This window comes from Pyrus communis, chromosome 7 (genome assembly GCF_963583255.1).
Source record: "Pyrus communis chromosome 7, drPyrComm1.1, whole genome shotgun sequence".
Taxonomy (NCBI): domain Eukaryota; kingdom Viridiplantae; phylum Streptophyta; class Magnoliopsida; order Rosales; family Rosaceae; genus Pyrus; species Pyrus communis.
In genome coordinates, this window is record NC_084809.1 from 5,881,671 (window position 1) to 5,906,851 (window position 25,181).

The 25,181-nt window shown below is 36.7% G+C and overlaps 2 protein-coding genes across 3 annotated transcripts; both read left to right on the forward strand.

Moving 5' to 3' along the window:
* Positions 1-873: 873 nt before the first annotated feature.
* Positions 874-10,088, forward strand: LOC137740012 (2-alkenal reductase (NADP(+)-dependent)-like). 2 transcript variants are annotated; one of them, XM_068479796.1, is made up of 7 exons: positions 874-1,244; positions 2,147-2,330; positions 2,447-2,479; positions 2,571-2,737; positions 8,991-9,073; positions 9,174-9,300; positions 9,714-10,088. In XM_068479796.1, the coding sequence occupies exons 1-7, from the start codon at positions 1,014-1,016 to the stop codon at positions 9,966-9,968; spliced, it is 1,080 nt and encodes a 359-aa protein (XP_068335897.1). In that variant the 5' UTR covers positions 874-1,013; the 3' UTR covers positions 9,969-10,088. The 2 variants fall into 2 exon arrangements, with proteins under 2 accessions (XP_068335897.1, XP_068335898.1); XM_068479797.1 differs by lacking the exon at positions 2,447-2,479 and having other exon boundaries at positions 877-1,244.
* A 2,049-nt stretch (positions 10,089-12,137) lies between these two features.
* LOC137740421 (2-alkenal reductase (NADP(+)-dependent)-like) lies at positions 12,138-21,389 on the forward strand. The gene is made up of 6 exons (XM_068480295.1): positions 12,138-12,374; positions 12,491-12,674; positions 12,915-13,081; positions 20,021-20,103; positions 20,205-20,331; positions 21,135-21,389. The coding sequence occupies exons 1-6, from the start codon at positions 12,144-12,146 to the stop codon at positions 21,387-21,389; spliced, it is 1,047 nt and encodes a 348-aa protein (XP_068336396.1). The 5' UTR covers positions 12,138-12,143.
* The last annotated feature ends 3,792 nt before the right edge of the window (positions 21,390-25,181 follow it).

A 25,181-nucleotide genomic window follows, 5' to 3' on the forward strand; every position in this document is an offset into this window, starting at 1 on the left:
TTTAATTTCTTTTTAATCCTTTTGTTTCAAGCTTTCAGGGAAGAGATACTCGAAGCTTGGCGAAAGACGAAACCTTTCTAGCAGCTGTGAACTAGAATTTTACAACTCCATCGGTAATTATTTTTTTCCTTTAGTAATTAATGTAATTTATCTAATTTCCTTTACTGATTTGTTTGTTTTTTTCTTTGCTGATGAATCAGGGAATATCCATTAAATATTAAAACAAAACTAGAATATGAATTTAAATTAAATAAACGGACTAAAATAAATAATTAATTTAACACTAAATTTTATTAAACTTTAATTGTTCAAAGATTAAAGTTCAAAAACTCCATTTCTCAAAATTCAATCAACAGTTTGCAACTTTTGTCTCCAATAACTTTTCTTATTGTCTTCCACTACTTTTCCTCCTAACCAACAAACCAACCAATACCAGATTTCAAACCCACAGTTTCCACTCCTTTCCTTATCAAACTTTTGTCTCATCAACTTTTATTATTGTGTCTTCCACTACTTTTCCTCCTAACCAACAAACCAACCAAGGAAAAGGATCATCGTCAGATTTTTTTTTGAGGATCTAGAAAATTCTTTAATTGTATCCGTTTATCTTACATTATGTGATTAGAAATTATTTAAAATTTAAAATTAAATATAAATAATACCTAACAAAAATTAACCGCAGGATATACAATAAACGGACACAATCACGAAATTCCTAAGAAAAAGATCCCTGATCCTTTTCCACCAACCAATACCAGATTCAAATTTCAACAGTACAAGACAACCAACTGACCAAAAGTGATGAAAGATAGAAACAGGGCTTTGTGCATGCAAGCTGGAAAATAATATAAAATTCAAAATGAATGATGGCCGAAGGATGTGTTGTGAACGGATAAGAAGAATCTCGTAGAGATTAACATATCCATGCTATACAAAAAAGGAGGAGACCGGCACTTGTAAGAAGAAACAAACTCCAGTACGAGGTGAGGAAGCTAGGCTAGAGAGAGAGAGAGATGGAAGAAGTTGAAAGCAGAGAATGGTACTTGGCTGCTTATGCAGCTGAAGGTGTTCCAACTTCTGATCATCTCAAACTCCGTACGGTCACACTCTCACTATCCCCTGATTCCATTCCCGAACAACATGTCATTCTTGAGATCCTCTTCATTTCCGTCGAGCCATATTTACGCGGCAGAATTACTGGCCGGGAAGATGGGCTATACAGCCCCCAGTTCAACCTTGACGAGGTTCGTGCATGAATACCAGAGTACATTCAATCACACATGTAACATGTGTTGTAATGTTGTGATTTACGGCTCAAAATTAGAATGATGCATAAATTAGATTTGTGTTACCTATTTTGTTTGGGTGTCTCATTTGAGTTTGGATCTGACTTCTTGGTTAAATTCCTTGGTTGGTGATGAGATTTTGTTAATTACTTATTCGATTAGAATTTAGATTTACTTTCAACTAGGATTAAGATTCTCATTGTAACCTAAGTTCTATACACTATAAATAGGACTTTAGGGTTAGTTTATTTTGTGTCTCACCTTCAGTTTAGAGAGTTTTCACTCATTTGGTTTTGGATGGAGATCGCCGTTTGGAGTCATGAGTGGCAAATTCATAGCTCGTTCGTCTCACAATTTGATAAGAGTCAATTTGTGAGCTAAAGAGTTAGAGAGCAATTTGGGAGAGACTACTCTGTTTGATTTGGGTTCTCTACTCATTTGGTTTAGGGTTTGTAATTTGTGGGTTTTTTTTTCTTTTTTTTTGGTCAAACGATAGGTTTTGTTAGATTAGATGTTAGATTTGCCACCATGCTGTCATGTAAGGGCTCAACTCATTTCCATCACTATAGTAAATGGGCACTTGCTAATTTGTGGGATTTGAGTTGTGAAAGTTAAACATTTTTTTGTAATCTCTGTTTGTTTAGTGAATTTTCTCGTTGTGTTTCACCTGTGGATGTAGGCTTTACGCCGAACCACATTAATCTCCATTGTTCTTATTTTGAGACTCTTGTTTCTCCGATTTTGCTTACGACATTGATATTTGATATTTTATTAGAATTTACTTCTGTTTGCACATAAAAATAGAACATGCAAGCATGCTTAAACATTGATAACAAATTTACTATAATTTATTTAAGCAGGTAATTGCAGGATTTGGGGTTGGAAGGGTAATTCGGTCAAAAGATAGTAATTATGTTGAAGGTGACATAGTCGTCAGTGCATTCACATCTTTTGCTGAATATTGTGTGGTACCATCCCAGTTCGTAGCAAGAAGGATCGATCCAAATAATGGGATTCCCTTGCCTGAATATATCAGTTCGATAGGTAACAATTTTCTTTCCCAATTTCTCTCCTTTCGCATTTTCCCTAGCTCTGGTAGACGCAACAACACTCCTATTTTAGCCTCTGCACTATAAACCGGACATTCTATAATTTTTCAGCGGTTACTGGATTATCAAGAAGCTCAAATCAGAGTGCGGTTTCGTATTATTTCTTTTACTTAAAAATAATTCAAACGAAAATTAATTGTGTCATGGCTAACCCACTGTGGATGATAAAATATAGGGGTGCCGGGGTTTGCAGCATGGGTGGGAATTGAGTTGCTGGCAGACCCAAAACCAGGATCCAATGTGTTCATTTCAGCTGCTGCAGGGGCTGTTGGAATGTGTGCTGGACAGTTGGCCAAGCTCAGAGGATGCAGGGTCATCGGAAGCACCGGATCAGATGAGAAGGTAAGTAGTTTAAATTTTAGAAAATGCTCTAATCTGTCACTAATTCAAAGTGAATGAAATACCACTGTTTCTCCGATTAAAAAAAAAAGGAAAGAAATATCACTGTTTCTGTCACGTCCTGATCCCGAGATACGCTTAAGATCGATATGTGGCAACTGAAAGTAGCAGTATAATAATAAATAGAGTCAACTGAGACTTATAAGTAATATACATCAGATAATCAGCGAAAACGAAATTACAACAAAAGGAAATAAACACCACTATCGAGTGCATTGAATAGCTACACCCTTCGAAAACCTCTTCTATAGCCGCTACCTATTACCCTGCAAAACAACTCTATGTCGTGGGATTGGCACACCAGGCAAAGCCAAAACACGAATAAGTTGCGAAGCTTGTGTGAGTGACAATAATACAACATAGGTGTTTTAAAAACAACATTTTGCTATCCTTTATAATGGCAATTTAATACCAACTGCTTTCGGTGGTAGGACAATAATAAAAAGGCCTCGCTCCCTGTCACACTTCGAACCCGACGTACGTCTAGGATCGACACGCAACATCACTAAGTACCTGTATATCTAACATACCCCGCTTCTGGGATATGGACAAAGCACAACTCAAGCTTCAAATTGCGTAGTGATTTTTGGTTTACTCTATGGCTGCATCTAAGCTCTTTGTTAGACTACCTACGTCTGACTGGATCAAGCCATTCGAAGTTCACCATTTGTTAAACTCTGAACTTTTCGTAAAACACTTTCTAGCAGACAACATAAAGTACCACACTACACATCAACCATAAGCCAAACAAGAGTTGTCATCTTGCCATTAACACACACATATGTTTTCCAACACCATTCCACAATCATGTCAATTAATAACTCATACAATACACCAAAATGCAAGGCTAGAGTGACATGGTTCGGCCAAAGCCTACATCTTTGAAGAATGTGATTTCAGACCACTTAACGAAATCCAACAACATCGGGTTCCGAACCACTCAACGAAACCAAAATACCAAGTGGGATTCCAGACCACTCAACGGAATCCAAACTAGGATACGATTCTGGACCACTCAATGGAACCGCGAAGTTGAAGGGATTCAGGACCTTTCAATGGAATCCAAGTAGATACGATTCTGGATCACTCAACAGAATTGCAAAGTAAAATGGATATCAGACCACTCAATGAAATCCAAAGCAGTATACGATTTTGGATCACTCAACGAAATCGCGGAGCACAAGGGATTTCGGACCACTCAACGGAATCCAGACGAAGCAGGAAACTGAACCACTCAACGGAACCCCAGCAAAACCCAGTTCTGGACCACTCAATGGAACCGAGCGGAAGTCCAAGAAACATAACAAAGGCTCGAAGAAACAAAACATGAATCATGTGCTCAATTTACAAAGGCTTAACGAAATGAAACAAAGAACAAATACTAAATTTAGAACGGGTCAACGGAGCGAGAAATGAAACAATATCGAGGTAAACAAATCTCCATGACAATGGGTTAACGGTCTACTACTAGCCCTTATATTTAACAAACAATCCAACATGCATTTCAAATCACATTTCACAAATATTCCCAATGCACAAGTCAAATCACATTTCAAAATAACAGATCAATGGCTAATTATTAAAAATCACATTTTAATAGAAAACACATTTATAAAACTAAGTCATCACCACAAAGGATATTAAATACGAAATCAAGGTAATAACCATATCACATATATTAAAGTTACTCACTAACCAATGTAGGCCCACTAGACTTCACCAACGTAGGTTAAAGGCAAATGACTAGGTCGACTGGCTGCCTCTTCTCTCATTCCTTTATTTCCCCTATTTTCCTTCCCTCCTGATTGGCCTGTCTCTCCTTCATTTCCCTCATTTCTCTCTTCATCTCTCCATCTTAGCCACACACATGGCACCAAATCAGTGCTCCAGCAAATCTGGAGCCTTCTAGATAATGGTCAAATGGCCATTTCGCCTATGTCTTTGCTCTTTTATATCTCATTCGTTATAGCTCTATTTGGAGAATGGTTTTTGCCTACACACTCGTGAGATCGAGCTCTATCCAAATATGTAAATAAAAGTGTCAAAAGATATAGGAATTAAATACGTCCTTGAAAAGCCCGTTTAGTTCATTAAGGGCGTTTTCGTCCTTTTACTTATCGAAAAAAAAAAATTATACGCCGTAATTATAAACGCGTCGAAACTAAGAATACGAAATACGTAATTTTAAATAGTGAAATCCAGGGCTAAGATTTCCCACTCCCAAAGGGCCCATCTCTGACAAGGAAATAAACGAAAAAATCTCAATTTTGTGACACGATGGTTGTTCTCCACTAACCACAAGGATACATGGACTATATTTCAACTTCAGTGCTATTGCTGGAGTGATAGGCACATGCTTCTCAATACTGATTTGTATGAAATTAGCACGATCAAATTCTTAGTGGTAATCATCAACTTTATAATGTTTTAATAACAGCTCACGCTATTTTAATGATCTTCTTTATGGTTATGCCGACAATGATAGGCGAATCTGGTAATTGCTCTGTTCCAATTTTGATAGGTGCCATCACTCATAATTTCTCGATTGAATCCACATAAGCATCCAACCGCCCTTTTCATGATTAATCCACATAAACACTCAATAATCAATTTCACATATACAATAAAATCATAGGGCTAGAGCCACAAAGATCACAAAGTTCAGCATTCCAAAACCTCTCAAGGAATTGGATAACAAGGACGCACAAAGTAAGGTTCCAAAACATCCCATGGAACCATATAGAAACTATGCACAGGGTTCCTGAACCTCTCAAGATACCAGAGTAAGGTTCTATAACCCCTCATGAAACTGAACAGAAGTAGTGTTCCAGAATCACTCATGGAAACTATGCACACGGTTCTATAACCCCTCATGAAACCGAACATAAGTAGTGTTCCAGAATCACTCATGGAAACTAGTGACAATCAAGCAGGATTCTAGAACCATTCATGGAATTAGAAAGAAAGGTAACACGCTAGGGATTTAATATCCACACATGAAACAAGAAGGGAGGTACACTAGGTATCGGTCAGCTACTAGCCTTCTTAGTTCGCAATTATTTCAAATATATATGTATATATCTCATTTCACAAAGCAGATCGATGACTGGGTAATAACATTTGTAAGTCCATGTTATACGCCTAGAGTATATAACGAGGGAATTTCATATGCAAAATACTCATCACATAATATTAAAGTCAACTCATTTGGAGCCTAACGCACTTCTAGAATCAATATAATTGAATCGTCGTGCAAAACTATGTGCACGTCATTGAACGTTATGTGTCCCTGATGGGCCAACAATGCTCATATAGAACCTAATATCGTACATAACTCTCCACTAGGCAAACTTATGAAATTGATGCGCACAACAAGGAACCGTGCTATTTGCATGTAAATCGAGACACACACCAACACGTCATCATGATGAGCCAACTAAGCTTCATCAAGCCTTAACAACTTTTGATTCTAATTTCAAGACGATCTAACAGTCAGATTGCCATCAATTACGAAAATCATACGACGGTATAATTATCCCAAAAATCAAATAATTGAATTATCCTATCCAATTTCAATATGAGCTTAGGACATCGAGAATCCAAAATTCATGTTTTCAAAATTTTCCCCATGAGCCACCGTGTGCGGTGGTTTTTGGCAAACAAAAACCCAGTTTTCTGACTACCTCCAAATAACACCAAATTTACAGGAATATAGAGCTCAATAGAAGGAACTTTTATACCTATGATAAAGTCTAAAAGTGGATGTAAGATGATCGATTTCACAGGTAAAGGCGGAGGAGGGTGCACAAAACTTCACAACATCGATTCATCGCCTATGGTGGTCTAACAACGTTGGGGTTGGTTGGGTTTTCCTCTTGGGATGAAGGGCTACAAAGCCCAGGTGGTGGCGTCAGTCACCTTTTTGCGGATTCGTTGGAATATGGGTAAAGGTCGCCGAAACTAGTTGGTTTTCGTGGATTTTTGTGGCCTCGCACCATCATGTACAGTAGTCAAACAAATGGTTCTTGGATGAATTTTGTAGAGTGAAGTATGAGCTTCAAGATAGTGGTGGTGGCACGGTCTAATTTTTCATTAGTTGGCCTGTATTCGCAACGGCTTAAGAAACGGGTCGGTGTTGTCGACTGGGTCGCGATTGGGGTTCTAGTGCTGGAAACCGTTTAATTTTGGTAGATCCTCTTATAAAAACTTATTATTATAATGTCTAAATTACCAAATTGCCCTACACTTAAGCCAGTGTTTAAAACACCGTTACTGGTGGAAATATCGATATGCAAATTTGTGAAAATATCGACGAATGTATCAAATATCGATATTAATATCGGTTTCCTTCGATGGAAATGATGAAAATTTAAAATGAAATTTTGGGATTGTCAAATATTGGTTTGGAAGAAATATAAGAGTTTCTCTGATATTTAACAGATGTGTCAAAAATATCGAAATATCTGTCGATTTTGGTCTAAACTTAAAAGTTTCTCCAATATGAGGTGAAGTTTAGACTTCACCCCCCATTTCCATATCTTTCTCTAATATTTTGTATATTTCCATAGAAAGATAGATCGTATCCAAGAAATTTTAAACACTACTTAAAACTTCTTTGTTTCAAGTCCAACTTGTGAATGGTTTTTCTCTAAATGCTCGTGGGATCAAATCCACCTCCAAATGCGAAAGCAAAAATTAAAATGACTAAAATGCCCTTGAAATTGTTTTTCTCAAAACTATAAAATAAATAAATAAATTCTGGGATGAGATATAGTTACATTGTTTAGAAGTGAACAATCAGTTAGTTGCTTAAGTGGCATTTCATTCAGTTCGAACAATGATAGTGGTAAATTAGAGTATTTTACAAAATATTCTAGAAATAATAGATTATATTTAGCTTTCATTCCCTTAGAAGTTTATTCATCTGCACCAATATCATTCTCAATGCTGTGGTGGTTTCTCGTCCCATGTATTGTCCCTGACTGAAAATGAGTTAACTTTATACGTTAGTTTATGATAGTGAACAAACAACACTCCATGTAAATAAAGGAAAGAAAATTGGTTTGTTGTTATTTTATGGTCAATTATTTAATTTTGGTCACCTAACTATTACACATCAAGGCATCTAATTAACCATCTTAAGAAGTTGATGAAATATACTCATGTCTGTCGCCTACTGCTCAACTATTTACAGAAACTCGTACGCTCGTGTGTGTGGCCGGTTGTTTTTCCCTTTTTTGTTTTTTTATATATATTCATTTTTCTTGAGCTTATTTGAGAGATTTCTGGTGGAGCCAAAACTCTAATGTATTTTAAAGATTTAATTGTCTATGATTAAGGTCTTCCCTCAAAGAATCTCTACCACAAATCACTCAAATTTAAAATCATACGACCGTTTAATGTAATAGTAGTCATTTTAGTGTTTTTTAGGAGAACCGTATTCGTGTATTTTATTTATTGTAATTGGATGTTTAATGATTTTATATTTGTCTAATATTTTGCAAAAATGATTGAATTAAAATATAGACAGTTCAAGTATATAAAATGGACATTATACTTGTTTCAGGCCCCATTAGCGCTAATATTGTGTAGTCTAGCGTTAGTCTGCATTCTGCACCATTGACACTAGTGCCAGGAGTACTAGATTTCCGTGCGCCACTATAAGTTGCATTGATATTTAGAATGATCCAATAAACCACGACATGACAAACAAATATATATGAATTATGAAGATGATGTAAAGTATGGAATTGGAGTCGACGATGTATGAACTAGAAAATAAATAAAAAAATTGCTTTCATAATCCACTAAAGCTAGACATGACAAATTAAGCGAACGAAAAATTAGTAGTTAAGATTGTGATGTACGCATTATTATTGTTCATTTTTTCATTGAAAATATTTCTATTAGGGTTCACTCATTGGAATTTCTGCTTGTCGCCGTGTTATTAGGATTTATACAGTTGATCTTAATAAGTACAGAAAATTCTTAGTAGAAGTGTAGAACATGGATTCTTTTTATTTATAGAATGCTGATGAATTAAATAATAATCTCATGAACTATCTTATATAGTATTTGATATGATGATGCCTTCAAACACAATGATGTAAACCTCTGAAATTTAACACATAGACTTCTATAACTCTGATTGATTAATTTGCCATTTCCAATATTGCTGATATTTTGTGGTTCTTAGGTGAGGCTAATCAAGGAGGAATTTGGATATGATGATGCTTTTAACTACCACACAGAGACAAATTTTGATGCTGCTTTAAGCAAGTAATTAAATTAATACTATCATTTAGTAAAATTAGGATTATGATGATTTTGACGAAGCGTACATGAAGACTCATGTGAAAGATTTCCTTATAATTTGCAGGTATTTCCCTAATGGAATCGATGTCTACCTTGACAATGTTGGCGGTGAAATGCTTGAGGCTGCTCTCAACCATGTCAACAAGCATGCCAAGGTCCCTCTTTGTGGCATGATATCTGGCTACAATAAGGTAATTTAATACCATTACTATCCTTTGTCTATTTAATTTTCATGATGAAATTTTTATATTTTTCTTAGAATAAAGTGTTAGTCAATTTCTTTGAACTCAATTAGATGTCTCAAATATTTCCAATTTGGCTAATATTTTGTAAGGATGATCTATGAGGTGTAACTTGAAAAATAAAAGGTTCGGATCGTTAAAGTTCGATATGGTGTGAGCCCCAACTCTAATCCCTATTTTTATAAAAAAAAAAAAGAATCTCTTCCCTTAAAGATCTCCATATATATACATGTACTTTAATTGTGTGTGAGGATAACCCAATTGCACATGCATAAAAAGACGTTATTGGAAATTTATGGATCTAGACATGTACACATGGTCGTCCGTTTCTCAACTGCAAAGCTCGTCTCTATTTTGTGCAGGTTTGGACTGAGAGAGAGGGGGTGAGGAATCTGTTGAATTTAATCGGAAAGGAGGTGAATATGCAAGGGTTCATGGTGGGTTCATACGTGCATCGTTTTGGAGAATTTGCAACCGAGATGGAGAGCCACCTAAAGCAAGGCAAGATTGGTTATTCTAAGCTCAAAATCTTCCATGGAATTGAAACATTCTTGGAAAGCTTGGGGTCCCTCTTCACCAGCTCTAATGTTGGAAAAGTTGTAATCCAAGTCAAGTAAATCTATGTTAAGGCATTAATGCTTCATGAAAACGATCTAAATAGGACATGGTTTTTGGTTTGGGAAATTCAAGTCTCCAGAATTGGCAACTTCTTAAGAATTTAAAAGCGTTTGTACTAATTATTTTCAATAAAATTATTTGCACACACAAAATTAACATACTTGTTGACACATTTTTAAATACAGGTGGACTCTACCATTATGTATAAGTTAGTGCTATCCACATGCCTATTTTTATTTCTTACACACTCCTCTTAATTTTTTACGATAAGATCGAATGAATTGAAGAAGATTAACGGGCCAAAAATTAACAACGGTGTGTCAGAGACAAAAATGGATATGTGAATAACACTATCCTATATAACCACCATGGGTAGCCTAGTGGTTGAGTATGAATTCCAGACCCGTATTTCACACAGTACATGCTGTTTTTTATTCCTGGTGCTAGTGAATCGCATGATGGTGGCTAAGGGAAGGTTGAAATGTCTCCGAAAGTCTTTCTAACCCTTAGAAGGGTTGCGAAATCACCAATTGGGCCCCTTGTCAATAAAAAAAATTAACACTATCTGCATGTATTTGGATCCCACCGTATTAATGAGAACAAACAAATATGTCCAAATAGCATTACCCAATCTGTTGAGGTATCCTTAACATTACTAAACTGACCAAAGCAGACTTACATATATTTAAGGGTAAATTATATTTTACCACATCACAGATTTAGGTGTATTTATAATCTCATACAATATTTTTAAAACATTTCAATTTCATACACAAACTTATATTTAGTTGTAATTTTATACATTCATTAGTCAAATTGTCAATTTGACCATTAAGTGATGACTTGTCAAATGTATAGCTCACATATTTTGGATGACATGTCATACAAAAATATTTAAATGTATATAAAAAAACAATTTAAATAAAAATGTAAATTAATACAATGGCAAAATGGCCCACCCTCTCTTATCCCACCTAACTCAACAAAGGGCCTCCATCTCCATCTCCTCCTTTCTCCATCACCACCACCCATCCCATACAACCACCGTGTCAATCCTGCTCCTCACAATCACTAAACCCCCTTCTCTAATTTTTCCAATTTCGTCTGATTCTTCTTCTTCCCTAAATCTCCACCAAAAATTAGAACTAAATATTTTCAATTGACACCTCCGATCAAAATATTCGATTTTCCCTTAAAAACTCGTCTTAAGGAGAAAAACTTGTGTAGGATTTGGCTTGCCACTGGACAATGTTCAGTAGCACTACCATCCACTCAAAACATGCCACTTAGTAAGCATTATTTACAATATTTATTATAACTTTATATATAACTTTTTCATAATAGAATTTTCTACTAAATCATCACACCTCCCTTTTGTTTCTCAATTCCTCCTCTCCTCTTTCTTGTTAGATTTTCTTCCTAGTCACGTATTGTCTCCTCTTCCCCTTGCTTTTCTTTGAAAAATCTGAAAAAAATAAGAACACAGATTCTCTAACTTTTCATATCATGGAAACTAGAAAGCAGCTAATTTTGTCTTCTTTTTTTTCAATATAGTAGCTAGTTTTATCATATGAACTTGACTTGATTAATACACGAATATCTAATGTCCAACAAAGATGATACAAATTGAATCTACCATTTTCAAATGGCAATTTCCTCATAATTTGCTGTACAGAAATTCAAACTCCATAAGAAGAGAAAAGATGCTTACATGATTCTATTGGTTCATTCAAAATGTATGTAGTTGATGATTTTTTAAGGGTGGTTGATTTTCTAAATCACAACACGGTTGATGGTTTCTTTGGTTCTAAAGTGAATTCTTTTTATTTTCTTCCTATTGCTGCATATATTTGTGAAGAAATGCAAAAAAAGGAGTGGGACAAGCTGAGAAGGATAGTAGACCCACTCAACATCGACTAGTTGCAAGTCAAGCCCCACACAAGTTTTTCTCCTTAAAAGGTTCAATTATCAACTTCGTTTTGTTGAATACAATAAATATATTGCCTAATCATTTTTTTTTGTCTAATTAAAGATATTATTGAATATATTAGAAGTTAGGTACTTGCATTATACATGCTATACAAATTAAAAAGGAAGAGGCCGGCACTAAGAAGAAACAAAATCAGTATAGAAGGTGAAGAAGCTAGGCTAGAGAGATCGAGAGAGAGAGAGAGATGGCAGAAGTGGAAAGCAGAGAATGGTACTTGGCTGCTTATGCAGCTGAAGGTGTTCCAACTTCTGATCATCTCAAACTCCGTACGGTCACACTCTCACTATCCCCTGATTCCATTCCCGAACAACATGTTATTCTTGAGACCCTCTTCATCTCCATCGAGCCATATTTACGGAGCAGCATCACTGGCCGGGAAGATGGGCTATGCATCCCTCAGTTCAACCTTGACCAGGTTCGTGCAAGCATACCATAATATATTCAATCGCACATGCATGTAACATGGGCATGCAAGCATGCTTAAACATTGATATCAAAATTACAGTTTAAGATTATAATTTATGCATGCAGGTAATTACAGCATTTGGGGTTGGAAGGGTAATTCGGTCAAAAGATGGTAACTATGCTGAAGGTGACATAGTCGTCAGTGCATTCACATCTGTTGCTGAATATTGTGCGGTACCATCCCAGTTGATAGCAAGAAAGATCGATACAAATAGTGGGATTCCCTTGCCTGAATATATCAGCTTGTTAGGTTACAATTTTCTTTCCCAATCTCTCTCCTTTTGCATTTTCCCAAGCTATGGTAGAGGCAACGACACTCCTATTTTAGCCTCCTGCACTATAAACTGGACGTTCTATAATTTTTCAGTGCTCACTGGATGATCAAGAAGCTCAAATTAGAGTTCCGTGATCGTACTTTCTTTTACTTAAAAATAATTCAAAGGAAAATTAATTGTGTCATGGCTAACCCACTGTGGATGATAAAATATAGGGGTGCCGGGGTTTGCAGCATGGGTGGGAATTGAGTTGCTGGCAAACCCAAAATCAGGATCCAATGTGTTCATTTCAGCTGCTGCTGGGGCTGTTGGAATGTATGCTGGACAGTTGGCCAAGCTAAGAGGATGCAGGGTCATCGGAAGCACTGGATCAGATGAGAAGGTAAGTAGATTAAATTTTAGAAAATGCTTTAATCTGTAACTAGTTCAAAGTGAATGAAATACCGCTGTTGCATTGTTTAGAAGTGAATAACTAGTTAGTTGCTTAAGTGGCGTTTCATTCAGTTCGAACAATAATAGTGGTAAATTAGAGTATTTTTCAAAACATCCCAGATACAATCGATATATAGTTTTCATTCCAGTACAAGTTTATTCATCCTCAATGCTATGGTGGTTTCTCGTCCCATGTATCGTCCAGACTGAAAATGGCATCTAACTAACCTTCTTAAGAAGTTGGTAAAATATACTCGTATCTGTCTCCTATTGCTCAACTCTTTACAGAAACTCGCACGCTGCCGGCTACTTTTTCCCTCTTTTGTTTTGTTATATATATGTTCATATATTAATTTTTCGTTGAGCTTATTTGAGGGATCTCTTGTAGAGCAAATCTCTAATGCATTTCAAGGATCTAAATTATCTATCATTAAGGTCTTTCCTCAAAGATAATCTATATCAAAAATACCCAACTCCAAACCCATATGACCGTCCAATTTAATAGTAGTCGTTTAATGTTGAGAACTATATTCGTTATTTTCTTCTTTGTAATTGGATGTCTAAATGATTTTAAATTTGTCTAAACTTAATCTTCTACAAGAATGATCTATGGATGATAATTTAACATATAGACCATTTAGTTAAGTTGAACAACCAAGACATTATAGTATAATGTTTGGTAAATAAATTTGATCTGCTTGCCACTTAGTATTATAGTCTAGTGGTATTTCTCTTCACTTATAAGTTAGATGTCTTAGGTTCGATTATCGTCAAAGACGAATTTGAACCAAATTATTGCTAGCTCATTCTCTTTATGTAGACAATATCGTTTGTTAAAAAAAAAAAACAAAAAAACAAAAAAAAAAATTGATCTGCTTGATTTTGTTTTACCATAAAAAGTTAAAAGGGCTATTTCGATTTTATCTCAAGATCGTATATTCATCTCCAAAGTTTTAAGTCGTCTAGGAATGAGGTCAAGTATGAAGTATTCAAACTACCCTCTGGCTTAATAAAGAATTGTAAATGAGAGATTGTCTTGATGAATAGAGTACGTACTCTTCTTCAACTTAATGCATTTCGGGTTTAAACTCTCTTACCCGCTCCTTAATATAGCTTATAGCAGTAATATATAAAGAAAGAATATATCAATAAAAAACTAAACTATAAGTTGCATTGATATTTACAATGACCCAATGAAGCGCAACATGACAAACAAATATATATGAAGATGACATAAAGTATGGAATTGGAGTTGACGATGTAAGAACTAGAAAATCAAAAAAAAGTTGCTTGTTTATTCCACTAGAGCGCAACGTGACAAATTAAGCGAACGACAAATTATTAGCAGTTAAGATTGTGATGAAATTGTTATCATTGTTATTAGAAAAAGGACAGCACGGCAAGCTGTATGTACAGACAGCACAGCAAGCATACAGCACGGCAAGCTGTATGTACAGACAGCACGGCAAGCATACAGCACGGCAAGCATGGGTAAAGGAAAGACAGCAAGGGTGTGCACTCTGGAAAGGAATGTGCATGTGATTGCTGACTCATGGACAGCAGGGAAAGGAATGTGCATGTGCATGTGTGCTGTTGCATCCGATTACAAGTGTGTAGGGTGTAAAGCTTTCAGCTTCTTTTGTATTGTGTATAAGTATGCCTTCCCATAAGGCTTTCCAACAGAGAAAAAGAAATTAAAAAAAAAAGGTATTACAATTCAAATCAGAAATATCAATATGGTATCAGAGCAGGAAAAATAACCTGCTTCTGCATTTCTTCCAGCTGATCGTATTCCATCTCCGACATGGCGGAAGAGAATTCTTATTCGTTTGGAGATTCCCAGATACCTTCCTCCTCAACCGTGTCTGAGGTGGATGTCAATCCAAATCAAAGATTAAGCTCGGTCTTGTTAAATGAGTTTAATTACTTACCTTGGTCGAGAGCAGTGAGTCTTGCCCTAGGTGGAAGGTCCAAGCTAGGGTTCATAAATGGAAGCATCGAAGTTCCTGATGTTTCTTCACCAACTTATGAAATCTGGCTTTGCAAGGATCAGCTAGTTATGTCATGGCTCCTAAATTCCATGGAACGTAAACTAGCTGAAATATTCAGTTATTCTGAATCATCATTTAAACTATGGAAGACAGTCAAGGAGATGTATGGCAGCCAGAACAATGCTGCACGTGTGTTTCAATTGAAGAAGAACATTTCCAACATACAACAAGAAGGAAAGCCCTTTGTTCAACTTCTAGGCAGCATAAAGAGCATGTGGAATGAGCTGGAAATGTATCGGCCTCACACAACTGAGGTGTCTTTATTACTGAAAAGGGCAGAAGAAGACAAGATATTCCAACTCTTGTCAAGTCTCGATTTAGGATACGAAGACCTACGAAGCCACATACTCATGAACCTCGAACTACCTTCCTTCACCAGCGTATGTGCAACAATCCAACGTGAAGAAGTACGAAGGAAAGTCATGAACACTGGCACAAAGACCAGTGTAACTGAAGCAAGGGCTTATCTAGCCAACGAAAGAAAATACAAAGTGAAGAATCCACACTTAAAGTGCCAACACTGCAAGTATACTGGTCACGTTAAGGAGACATGCTGGATTTTACATCCAGAATTAAAGCCAGAGTTCATGAAGGATAACAAGGACTCACAAAGACTGAACCGTGCACCACATAGAGCCAACAATGCAACTACCTCAACCTCTCATAACCTCTCATAGGTCTGATGCACTCAAGAGCTTCACTGCAAATCCAGCTGCACTCATAAATGAGTTTGCAGTGTATCTTCAAAGCAAGAAAGAAAGGATTAAGAGTGACCAAACGGTCGGCTTTGAAGATGGAAATTCAATAGCTTTGCTAGGCAAGTTTGCTGGATTTCTGACAGAAACACAACACATGGCCCAAGATGACATGCAAGGTATCATGAATGCTTTTAAAACTGCTCTTAATGTAAATATGATGCATGATTTGTGGATTGTTGATTCGGGTGCCACAGATCATATGACCAACCATGTTTCTAAGTTTCACAAGTTTGAAAAATTTTCAAAACCGTCTCAAGTCTCAACTGCCAATGGTGAGAGTTCTAAAGTTTTAGGGAAAGGAAATATCAACTTAATATCGGACAAAATTGAGTCAGTAGCCTTATTTGTTCCTTCTTTTCCATTTCAACTTCTATCTGTGGGAAAAATCACCAATACCTTAAATTGTTTGGCCATTTTCTCTCCTCACAATGTCATTTTTCAGGATTGCCTCACCAAGAAGACGATTGGTGAAGGGTTTTACCTAGATGGCCTCTATTACATATCAAAAAACAGTCCCAGAGGATTTCAAGCCAAGTCCAGTCCATCCCAAGATAGTCAATTGTGGCATCAACGTTTAGCTCATCCTTCCTAACCTGTTTTGTCTTCCTTGTTTCCAAACTTAGGGAATGATTTAATTTCGTGTGAAACATGTCATTTGTCTAAAGCCACCGGATTGTCTTTTACCTCATCCTTATCTAGGACTAGTAAAGTTTTCGAACTAGTTCACTCAGATGTATGGGGACCAACGTTTGAATCTTTTGATGGTTATAAGTATTATGTAACTTTTGTCGATGATTTCTCTAGAGCCACATGGTTGTACCTTTTAAAGTCTAAGAGTGAAGTGATTGAAGTTTTTAAGGATTTTCACAATCTTGTTAAGAACCATTTTTCCTCTCAAATTCAAACCTTAAGATCTGACAATGGCACCGAATATATGTCCCATATCATGTCATTATATTTGAGCAAGCATGGTATCATGCATCAAACAAGTTGTGTCGGTACACCTCAACAAAATGGTGTAGCTGAAAGGAAAAATCGTGACATTCTGGAAAAAACGAGAGCATTAATGTTACAAATGAACGTACCAAAGAGATTTTGGTCACAATGAGTCATGGCGGCTGTGTACATCATCAATAGACTTCCTAGCCGAGTCTTGGGGTTTAAATCTCCACTTGAAGTCATGAAAGGAAGAAAAATCGACCTTTCACATCTTAGAGTCTTTGGCTGTGTCTGTTTTGTTCATATACAGTCACACCATCGAGATAAGTTGGACCCTAGAGCTCTCAAATGTATTTTTCTTGGTTATTCATCAACACAAAAAGGATATAAGTGTTATGATCCTCAACTAAGAAAAATAATTGTATCTAAAGATGTACGATTCCATGAAGCTAACCCTTTTTTCAGCAAATCACATGAAGCCACAAGTCAGGGGGAGTGCATCTTAGACCTAATTCCTCTACCAAGAATCTGTACTTCTACACCTCCCATTGAAGTCAATAATGAAGTTACTCATCCTGATAATTCTGTGCATGATGATGACTCGGTGCATGATGATGACAACGGCAACATAGAAAATCCTCAAGGTGTGGATGACAATTTGAACGAGGATGAGACAAACCTCCTAGTACCTCGACGCAATCCTCGACGTGATAGACAACCTTCCACAAGGTTTCAAGATTTTGTCACATATAAACCGAGGCATCCAATTTCAAATTGCGTGTCGTATCAAAAGGTAACTCCATCTCATGCTGCCTTTCTTAACAACATTTCAAGTCACAGTGAGCCTCAAAACTTTTATGAGGCTAATAATCAAGTTGTGTGGAAAGAAGCAATGAGAGATGAACTCAAAGCACTAGACCAACACAAAACCTGGAGCATCACCAAACTTCCACAAGGAAAAAAGGCAGTGGGCTGTAAGTGGATCTATAAGATCAAGTTTAATTCTGATAGTTCGATTGAGAGGCATAAAGCCAGGCTGGTGGCTCGAGGATTCACTCAAACATTTGAGGTGGATTACAAGGAAACATTTGCTCCTTTTGCAAAAATGAACTCAGTAAGGGTTCTATTGTCTGTTGCCGTCAATAAAGGTTGGTCTATGTATCAAATGGACGTGAAGAACGCCTTTCTACATGGTGATCTTGAAGAAGAAGTCTATATGAGATTGCCACCAGGACACCCTCAAAGCCAAGAACCTAATTTGGTGTGTAAGTTACATAAGTCAATTTATGGACTGAAGCAATCACCACGTGCTTGGTATGCAAAACTAAGTACCGTTCTTCATAGCATTGGTTTCAAAAGGAGTAATGCAGATTCATCATTATTTGTTCGCACAAGAGCTACAAGCAAATTAGTTGTGTTGATATATGTGGATGACTTAATAATTACAGGTGATAATGCTGCTGAAATCACCACACTCAAACAGTCACTTCAACAACAATTTGCGGTTAAAGATCTTGGGGTGTTGAAGTATTTTCTTGGAATCGAAATGGCATCTTCTTACAAGGGACTATTTCTTAATCAACGAAAGTACGTCATGGACCTACTTAAAGATGCCAATATGAGTGATGCCAAGCCTGCACTTACCCCTTTTGATAGCAAGCTCAAGCTTGACTTGGGAGGCACGCCACTCTCGGATATCAGCTTATATCAGAGGCTTGTCGGCAAGCTGATCTACCTAACGATCACCAGACCAGACATCTCACATTCAGTAAGTATTGCCAGTCAGTTCATGCACTCTCCCACCATCGAGCATCTGAACCTTGTCAAAAGAATCTTACGTTACTTAAAAGGGTCTGTTGGTCGTGGCATCCTCATGGCAAAAAATGACAACACTCAAATCATGGGGTACTGTGATGCTGATTGGGCAGGAAACGCAATCGATCGCAAGTCCACCACTGGTTATTGTACCTTTGTTGGTGGAAACCTGGTCACGTGGAAGAGCAAGAAACAAACTGTCATCGCAAGATCAAGTGCCGAAGCTGAATATCGTGCAATGGCCTCAACTGCGTGTGAGCTGATATGGCTAAAAGGACTTTTATGTGACTTAGGTGTGTTCACAGCTCAACCAATGACCTTATTTTGTGACAACCAGGCTGCCATGCACATAGCATCAAACCCCGTCTTTCACGAGAGGACGAAGCATATTGAAGTCGACTATCACTATGTCCGTGAACAAGTACAGTCACAGGTGATTCAGACACATTATGTAAAAAGCTTCGATCAGCTGGCTGATATATTCACCAAACCTCTGGCTTCTCATCAGTTTCAAAGACTCCTCTCCAAGCTTGGATCCATCAACCTACTAGATCCAGCTTGAGGGGGAGTATTGGAAAAAGGACAGCACGGCAAGCTGTATGTACAGACAGCACAACAAGCATACAGCACGGCAAGCTGTATGTACAGACAGCATAGCAAGCATACAGCACGGCAATCTGTATGTACAGACAGCACAGCAAGCATACAACACGGCAAGCATGGGTAAAGGAAAGACAGCAAGGGTGTGCACTCTGGAAAGGAATGTGCATGTGATTGCTGACTCATGGACAGCAGGGAAAGGAATGTGCATGTGATTGCTGACTCATGGACAGCAGGGAAAGGAATGTGCATGTGCATGTGTGTTGTTGCATCCGATTACAAGTGTGTAGGGTGTAAAGCTTTCAGCTTCTTTTGTATTGTGTATAAGTATGCCTTCCCATAAGGCTTTCCAACAGAGAAAAAGAAATAAAAAAAAAAGGTATTACAATTCAAATCAGAAATATCAATAATTGTTCATTTTTTTCATTAAAAATATTTTTGTTAGGGTTCACTCTTTGGAATTTCTGTTTGTCCCCATATTATTAGGAATTTATACATTCGATCATAATTATACAACAAATTCTTAGTAGAACATGGATTCTTTTTATTTTTTAGAATGCTGATTAATTAAATAATAATCTCATGAAATATCTTATAAGATATTTGATATGATGATGCATTCAAATACAATGATGTAAACCTCTGAAATTTAACACACAGAGATTTCTATCTCTCTGATAGATTAATTTGCTATTTCCAATATTGTTGATAATTTGTGGTTCTTAGGTGAGGCTAATCAAGGAGGAATTTGGATATGATGATGCTTTTAACTACCACACAGAGACAGATTTTGATGCTGCTTTAAGCAAGTAATCAATACTAATATTTAGATAAATTAGCATTTATGTGATGATTTTGATGAAGCGTCGTACATGAAGACTCATGTGAAAGGTTTCCTTATAATTTGCAGGTATTTCCCTAACGGAATTGATGTCTACCTTGACAATGTTGGCGGTGAAATGCTTGAGGCTGCTCTTAACCATGTCAATAAGCATGCAAAGATCCCTCTTTGTGGCATGATTTCTGGCTACAATAAGGTAATTTAATATCATTACAATTACTACTCTTTGTCTTCTTCATACGTATAACTGTCATATACATAAAAAGACATGTTATTGGAAATTTATATATCTAGACATATATATATATATATATATATATATATGGAAATTTTCAGGTCGACGGGCCGAGGGCCCACTCCAACAACACCGATACTGTCCCCACTTAACCACCTGCACAATCCTCAGGAGTGGGGTTTTATCACAAAATGCCTCGGTGTTAATTAGAGAGGGGTATTTCTATTTAAAGCACTCTTCTCTTCTCCCTCTGTCCGATGTGGGACTGGGGGTTCCAACACTCCCCCGCACGTGAGACCCCACTTATGGGTCACACGTGAATTTCCACACATCGGCAACCACGTGGAGCCATGTCGGGACTCACCCAATCACGCGGGGCCAATGGGGACCCACCCAAACACGTGGCATCTTTGGCCTACGTGGACAATCACGCGGGTCCAATGGGGACCCACCCAATCACGTGGCAGTACGGGCCCGTCCCCTGGCTCTGATACCATGTGGAAATTTTCAGGTCGACGGGCCAAGGGCCCACTCCAACAACACCGATACTGTCCCCACTTAACCACCTGCACAATCCTCAGGTGTGGGGTTTTATCACAAAAGGCCTCGGTGTTAATTAGAGAGGGGTATTTCTATTTAAAGCACTATTTTCTTCTCCCTCTGTCCGATGTAGGATTGGGGGTTCCAACAATATATATATATATATAATATGCACATGTTCGTCCGTTTCTCACCTGCAAAGCTCATCTATTTAATTTGTGCAGGTTTGGACTGAGAGAGAGGGGGTGAGGAATCTGCTGAATTTAATCGGAAAGGAGGTGAATATGCAAGGGTTCTTGGTGGGTTCATACCTGCATCGTTATGGAGATTTTGCAACCGAGATGGAGAGCCACCTAAAGCAAGGCAAGATTGGTTATTCTAAGCTCAAAATCTTCCATGGAATTGAAACATTATTGGAGAGCTTAGGATCCCTTTTCACCAGCTCTAATGTTGGGAAAGTAGTAATCCAATCCAAGTGATTTTATTGAGTTGAAGTAAATCTATGTTAAGGGCATTATTAATGCTTCATGAAAAGATTTTTTGTTTGGGAAATTGAAGTCTCCAGAATTAATTGTGAACTTTTTAAGAATTTAAAGGCGTTTGTACTAATTAGTTTCAATAAAATTATTTGCACACACGAAATTAACATACTTGTTGACACATTTGAATTGTATCCTGAAGATATCTCAGTATTCTCTTGACAGATGCAAAGTGTGATTCTGTTGGTGTAGACATAAACTAACATACTGAGTTAACTGCATACACAATATCTGACCTTGTGAAGGTCAAATACTGCAATGAACTAACTAGACTCCTATACAGTGTTGGATCTGTCAAAACAATGTCTTCTGCATCAAGTAATTGCTGATATGGTTTACATGGAATTGTTGCAGGTTTGCAGGAATCCATACCTACTTTTTGAATCAAATCTTTAATGTATTTAGACTGATTCACAAGTATATTTCCATTAGATTTGTAGTGAACTTGCAATTCTGAGAAATAGATGAGTTTCCCCATATCTTTGAGCTCAAACACATAAGACAATTCTTGAATAACTTGTTGAACTTTTGAAGAGTTTGATCCTGTAAGTATTATGTTATCTCAATAAAGCAATAGGATTATCATATATGTACCATCTGTTTTGACAAATAAACTTGTATCGGAAAGTGAAACAACAAACTGTAAAGCTAACAAATAACTAGTGAACTTGGAATTCCATGCCCGTGGGGCTTACTTCAGACCATACAAGGATTTGCTTAACTTGCACTCATATGTAGGATGTGATGCATCAACAAAACCCTGAGGTTGTTTCATAAACACCTCTTCTTGCAAATCACCATGCATAAATTCATTCTTGATGTCAAGTTATCTAAGATCCCAATAATTTATTACAGATAAGGCTAGAATCATTCTAACAGTTGTATGCCTTACCACATAACTGAAAGTGTCTAATAATCAATACCATGCTCATATGAGAATCCCTGAGCCACTAGTCTTGCTTTATATCTTGAAATACTCCCATCCAGATTCTTTTTAACCTTGTACACCCATTTACTCCCAACAATTGCCCTATTTTATGGAAATGATACCAAAGTCCAAGTTCAATGTGCTCTAAGTGAGTCATATTCCTCTTGCATTGTTGTATGCCGTTGTGGCAATGTTGCAGCTTTTCTGAATGATGAAGGCTCTAAAGCATCAACAATCTCATATAAGAAGGAAAAACCCCTAACAAATGGCTCATCCTCAGTTAATTGTAGAGAATGCAATTCAAGACATGAGACAAGTAAAGCTGCATAATTCTTTCTAGGTAATGTGCCACTCTTCAATCTAGTGGTCATAGAATGTATGATTGATTGTCTACAGGTAAATCAGTTTGTATAGAGACAGGAAGTATTACCTCAAGTTGTGTGACTTTGGAGATTATGCATTACCAGTTAAATCACACTATCATGAATCTGATAACCCTTCATTACCATTTGAATCAGAAGTATAATCATTTGTCACTGATGTATTGTTTGAATCAACATTAGTCACTGTATAAATTTCCTGTGAATTATATATATTGCTTGCTGAATTTCCAAGTGTGTCAGGCAAGTGAATTATAACATGAAATTATGTTGCTGTCTTATGATCTTCTATACTTCTTAAAACTGACTTACACAATTGCTGAAAAGGATACATATCTTCATTATGTACCACATGCCTAGACACAATAAACTTTCTGGATTTAATATCATAACAGATGACCCCATTAAACCCCAAAGCAAAACCCATAAACACACATTGAATGGCTCTAGGTTGCAGTTTATTAGCATTGAAGGGCTTGAGTAATGTATAAACAGCTGTTCCAAAGATCTTGAGATTATATATCTTAGGATTTTTTCCAAAAAGAACCTGATAAAGAGACTTCATATCTAAAATTCTACAAGGCATTATGTTAATTAAGAAAGCTGCATGTGAACAAGAGTGATATCAAAAGGATGTAGGAATTTGTGCTTCTGTATCAAAGTCAAAGCTGTCTCAACTAAGTGTCTATGCTTCTTCTCAGCAATTCCATTTTGTTGAGGGGTATGAGGACAAGACACTTGATAAGTAATTCCTTTATCTGCCAAAAAGTTCTTGAATATATTACTCATGTATTCCCCTTCACCATCAGATTGGAGACATTTAATAATGGCATTGAACTGATTAAATACAATACTTTGAAACTTGATAAATATGGAAAAGATGTCTAATTTATTCATCATATGGTAAATCCATACAAACCCAGAGAAATCATCTATAAAACTGATGTAATACCTATAACCTTCTACGGATTTCTGAGGTGAAGGACCCCAGACATCTGAATGTACCTTCTAAAACACAAATTTTGATCTCTCTTGTTTTACATGAAATGGAAGTTTACTCAGCTTGCCTTAAATAGAAGCATAATATATAGAAAGAGATGAATCTATACTAACTGGTAATTGTGCACTCTGCATCATTGAACTCAATACTTCTTCTAAAGGGTGTCCCAATCTCTTATGCCATACTGAAGTCTTTACTTACTTCCCTATGAATGCAACACACTTTCCTAACTCTATAGCAAATGAATGAAAAAACACACTGACTGGCATCTTGAACATCTCACCATCATCACTCGTTCCTTGGTACAAAATCATTCTTGTTGCCTTGTCTTGTATAAAGAAGATCAAATCATCACACACAAACCAACAATCATTATCTATGCATAACTTTTTAACTGACAACAGGTTCATAGTTATTTTGGAAACATGCAAAACATTATGCAGAATTAGTGCATTAGATGGTGTTTTTATAATTGAAGATCTAATATGTTGAACTTGCAAACCTTCACCATTACCAACAATGATCTTAGCATCACCATTGTAAAGAACATCTTGATTGATGATATCAAGATTAGTTGTCATGTGGTGAGTGGCCCCTATGTTCACTACCCATGTATCAACTATAGAGAATTCATGCACGTTTGGATTGGAACGAATACGATTTGATCCTTGAGCAGTCATACTAGCAAATAATAGAGGTGGTAAGGGGTTGCCTTAATATGAGTAGTTGTTTCTATGATAACATTCAAATGTTATGTGGCCCATTTTTTCACAAATTTGACACACATTACCATTCCTAAATAATTGATTCTAATGCTGAGTACTTCTGTAATAGCAGTTAGGGGTAGTGTGCCATTTTCTAGAGCATATTTGACATTCTGGTGAAACTGAAGACCTGTAGTTTGTATTGCCATGCCAACTAATTCCTTTTATTGAACCATTTCCAAAAAATGAACCATTTGAACCATTCCAACCAAAACTGTTCTAAGAACCTTTACTATTTGAACCATTACCATTTTCATGATTAGAATTCCCTGTCTGATCTCCAAAGTTAGAATAGGACTTGAAATTTTTGTTGTTACTTCCAGAATACCTCATGTTGTTGTAATTGTTTCTCTGTTGTGGATGAAAACACTTCCCCCATTTCCAGCATAACCAGTTCCTCCATGAAAATTTACTTCTCCTTGAGATCTTTAAGTATTAGAACTTTCTCCTTGTTCATACCTTGATAGCTTCCTTGATGTCTTTGTGAATTGGAAGGCTCACCTTGAACACACATAGTTGACATTGTATTTGACAGACTTGTAATCTTGGAATCAATATTTGCTTTAGCACCAAGAAGTTGTGCTCGAAAATCTTTCAGAGAAATTGATGTATCTCTTGCCAACAATAATGTTTTAATGACTTCAAAATTTGTTGGTAAAT

Bases quoted from the DNA above. Each gene is read 5' to 3' on its own strand.
- LOC137740012 (XM_068479796.1), top strand. From the start codon at position 1,014: ATGGAAGAAGTTGAAAGCAGAGAATGGTACTTGGCTGCTTATGCAGCT. The intron at 2,480-2,570 runs GTGCGGTTTCGT...GATAAAATATAG, and splicing joins ATCAAGAAGCTCAAATCAGA to GGGTGCCGGGGTTTGCAGCA. The intron at 9,074-9,173 runs GTAATTAAATTA...TATAATTTGCAG, and splicing joins TTTGATGCTGCTTTAAGCAA to GTATTTCCCTAATGGAATCG.
- LOC137740421 (XM_068480295.1), top strand. From the start codon at position 12,144: ATGGCAGAAGTGGAAAGCAGAGAATGGTACTTGGCTGCTTATGCAGCT. The intron at 12,375-12,490 runs GTTCGTGCAAGC...TTATGCATGCAG, and splicing joins CTCAGTTCAACCTTGACCAG to GTAATTACAGCATTTGGGGT. The intron at 20,104-20,204 runs GTAATCAATACT...TATAATTTGCAG, and splicing joins TTTGATGCTGCTTTAAGCAA to GTATTTCCCTAACGGAATTG.